The 2,829-nt window shown below is 47.6% G+C and overlaps 1 protein-coding gene across 1 annotated transcript; it reads right to left on the bottom strand.

The window, feature by feature from the left end:
• Window positions 1-1,101: 1,101 nt before the first annotated feature.
• Window positions 1,102-2,019, bottom strand: LOC104896946 (uncharacterized). The gene has a single exon (XM_010683732.3). It carries the CDS (start codon window positions 2,017-2,019, stop codon window positions 1,102-1,104), a length of 918 nt encoding a protein of 305 aa, XP_010682034.3.
• Between the last annotated feature and the right edge of the window lie 810 nt (window positions 2,020-2,829).

The following is a 2,829-nucleotide window of genomic DNA, read 5'->3' as shown; positions in this document are numbered from 1 at the left end:
TTCTCGAACATCTTGTTGACTAGCCGCTGATAGGTGGCAACTGCATTCTTTAGCCCAAAGGGCATTACCTTATAGCAATAAATACCTCTTTCAGTCATGAAGGCGGTCTTCTCTTGATCTGCAGGATTCATTAGTATCTGATTGTAACCTAAGTATGCATCCAGGAATGTTAGCCTTTCGTGCCCAGCTGTAGCATCCACCAATGCATCAATATGTGGCAACGGGAATGGATCTTTAGGGCACGCCTTGTTGAGATCAGTAAAATCAATGCACACTCGCCATTTGCCATTCTTTTTTCCTACAACCACCACGTTAGCTAGCCAGTCAGGATATTTGACTTCTCGAATCTTGCCAGCTTTCAGCAGTTTTTCCACTTCCTCATTGACTATCATATTTCTTTCTGGAGCAAACTTTCTTCTTTTCTGCTTCACGGGCTTTGAATTAGGATCAACGTTCAGCTTATGTGTAATGATGTCAGGCTCAATGCCTACCATATCCTCGTGGCTCCATGCGAAGCAGCTTATATTTTTCTTTAGGAAATCGATAATCCGCTGCTTCTCCTCAGCTGGCAGGATGCCCCAATTGACGGTCTGCTCGGCTTTGCTGGGTCCACGCCACTTCATCTACATCTTGCTCTGCTGGCTTGGCTGGCGCGACCTTGCTGTAATTGCTAGATGGATTCCTTTTTTGCTTTTAGAGATATGCTATAACACTCCTTAGCCAGCTTGCGATCACCCCTGATTTCTTGCACTCCCCACTTGGTAGGGAACTTGATGGTCTGATGATAAGTTGAGGGCACAACTCCCATTTTGTGGATCCATGGTGTCCCCATTATGATATTATATGCTGAGGGACAATCTACCACATTGAACCTGGTTTGAAGGTTGACTCCCTTTGCATAGGTGGGCAACACGATCTCCCCGAGCGTTGTAGCTGGCTCGCCCTTGAACCCGAACAGAACAGTTGCTTTCCTAAGGATATCAGCTTCCTGCACCCCATGCTCTCAAGGGCGCTTTTGAAAATGATATTAGCTGAGCTGCCATTGTCTATAAGACTCGCTTCATGAGGCAGTTGCTGACGGTGAGAGATATGACGAGGCCGTCATTGATTGCAGCTCTTCTCCCCATCATCTTCGTCGAAGCTAATGGTCATACTCCTGAGCTTTTTCTCTTCTGCGCTTCTCAGCGGGATTGGTGCGGTTTTGGAGCCTTCTCGGGCGAATCTCTTAGCTGCAGAGTATGTTAGTCCACATATTTCTGAACCACCTGAGATAAAATTGATTACCTTATCGTGTAGGGGTTCAGGTGGTGGTTGAGGTTGCTGCTGGCTAGAGCCAGCTTTGTCTTCTCGCTGCCCTTTCTTTCCCATCAGATGCTCGAGGTAGCCCTTTTTGAGCAGCCAAGCTACTTCCTTTTTGAGGGCGTTGCAGTCTTCCGTCCGATAACCATGGTCACCATGATAGCTGCACCACTTGGTGGTATCCTTCTCGCTGTCTGGTCTGTCGCTTTTGCGTGGCCATCTAACGGTTGTCCCCAGCTTTTTGAGTGTGTTTACTATGCCTCCTGCATCCACATTAAAGCAATAGGAAGCAATAGAAGGGTAATCATTATTAGCAGGTTTACCTGTGGCCTTGCTGGCTACATTGTTGCTTTCGCGCTTTTGGTATGGCTGGTGGCGCCAATCACTTTTCTTCTGATTCAGGGATTTTCGATCATAGCTGGGCTCACTTCCGTACCTAGACGCTTCGTCCTCTTCGACGCGGATTTCAGCCATAGGCCTGGCTCTAACCTCCTCGAATGTGCCACATGGGTACCTGGTCAATTCATAATACAATCTGGATTTATAGGTTAGTCCTCTCCTGAATGCTTCAATAGCGGTGGGAACATCCAGGTTCTTGACTGAGATCATCTCCTTGTTGAATCGATCTAGGTACTGCCTCACAGCTTCGTTTGTCTTTTGGGTGATGCGATACAGGTCGCCGGTATGCTTCTCCAGAACCCTGCTACTAGCAAACTGCATATAAAACTTGTTAATCAAAGCAGCGAAATTTTGGATGCTTCCTGGTTTTAGGCTTATCAGCCACTGCAGAGCAGGCCCAGACAAGGTGGCCCCGAAGGTTTGCACATGGTAGCCTCCAGCAGATGCTCAGGAATAGACAGGGTCCACATCTTTTGCTTATATTGAGCTACATGATCATAGGGATCCGCAGCTCCATCATACAGCTTGTGAGGCTGGGTCACATTGATCTTCTTAGGAATCCTGGCCCTTGCAATATCTTCCACGAAGGGGGATTGAGCGTAGCCATCGGGAGATTCTTTAGCCACAGGGGTTGGTGCTCCAGGCAACTTCGTCAGCATGCGAAGTATCTTCCTGTTCTGAGATTCCAGGAGCGCCATTTTCTTAGCTGCGGGATCAGCTTCCTCTGCATCTTCGTCAGATCTGGCCTCCTTGTCATCGCCTTCACTAGCTTCTGAGTCTTCAAGGCTAAGGATCTTGGGAGTCATACCACGAGCACGGGTTTTAGGTGTTTTGCTACTTTTGACAGACTCTAGCTCCTTCCTGAGGCTGTCGATGGTCTGCTGGGCTTCAGACTGAGTGCGGTGAAGGTCTTCTTGAGCCTTCAGCAAGGCTGCTTTCATCGCATTGGAAGAATCGTCAGCCATTTTTTCAAAGTAGGGTTGAGGTGTTTCTTTTTTAGGATTTTAATGAGAGTTTAGCTGTAGAGCCCCACGGTAGGCGCCAAACTGTTTATGCCAAATTCTGATCAGGCAGAACTTAGCTGAGGATCTACAGCTAATGCAAGTGCAGCTAGGAACAATAAAAGAAGCT

This window comes from Beta vulgaris, chromosome 6, assembly GCF_026745355.1.
Source record: "Beta vulgaris subsp. vulgaris cultivar EL10 chromosome 6, EL10.2, whole genome shotgun sequence".
Classification (NCBI taxonomy): domain Eukaryota; kingdom Viridiplantae; phylum Streptophyta; class Magnoliopsida; order Caryophyllales; family Amaranthaceae; genus Beta; species Beta vulgaris.
The sequence above is the reverse complement of the archived record's forward strand: the minus strand, read 5'-3'. Positions and strand labels throughout refer to the sequence as shown.

What these genes read in the sequence shown, in the direction of transcription:
- LOC104896946 (XM_010683732.3), bottom strand. Translation starts at nt 2,019, where the DNA reads ATGCAGTTTGCTAGTAGCAGGGTTCTGGAGAAGCATACCGGCGACCTG.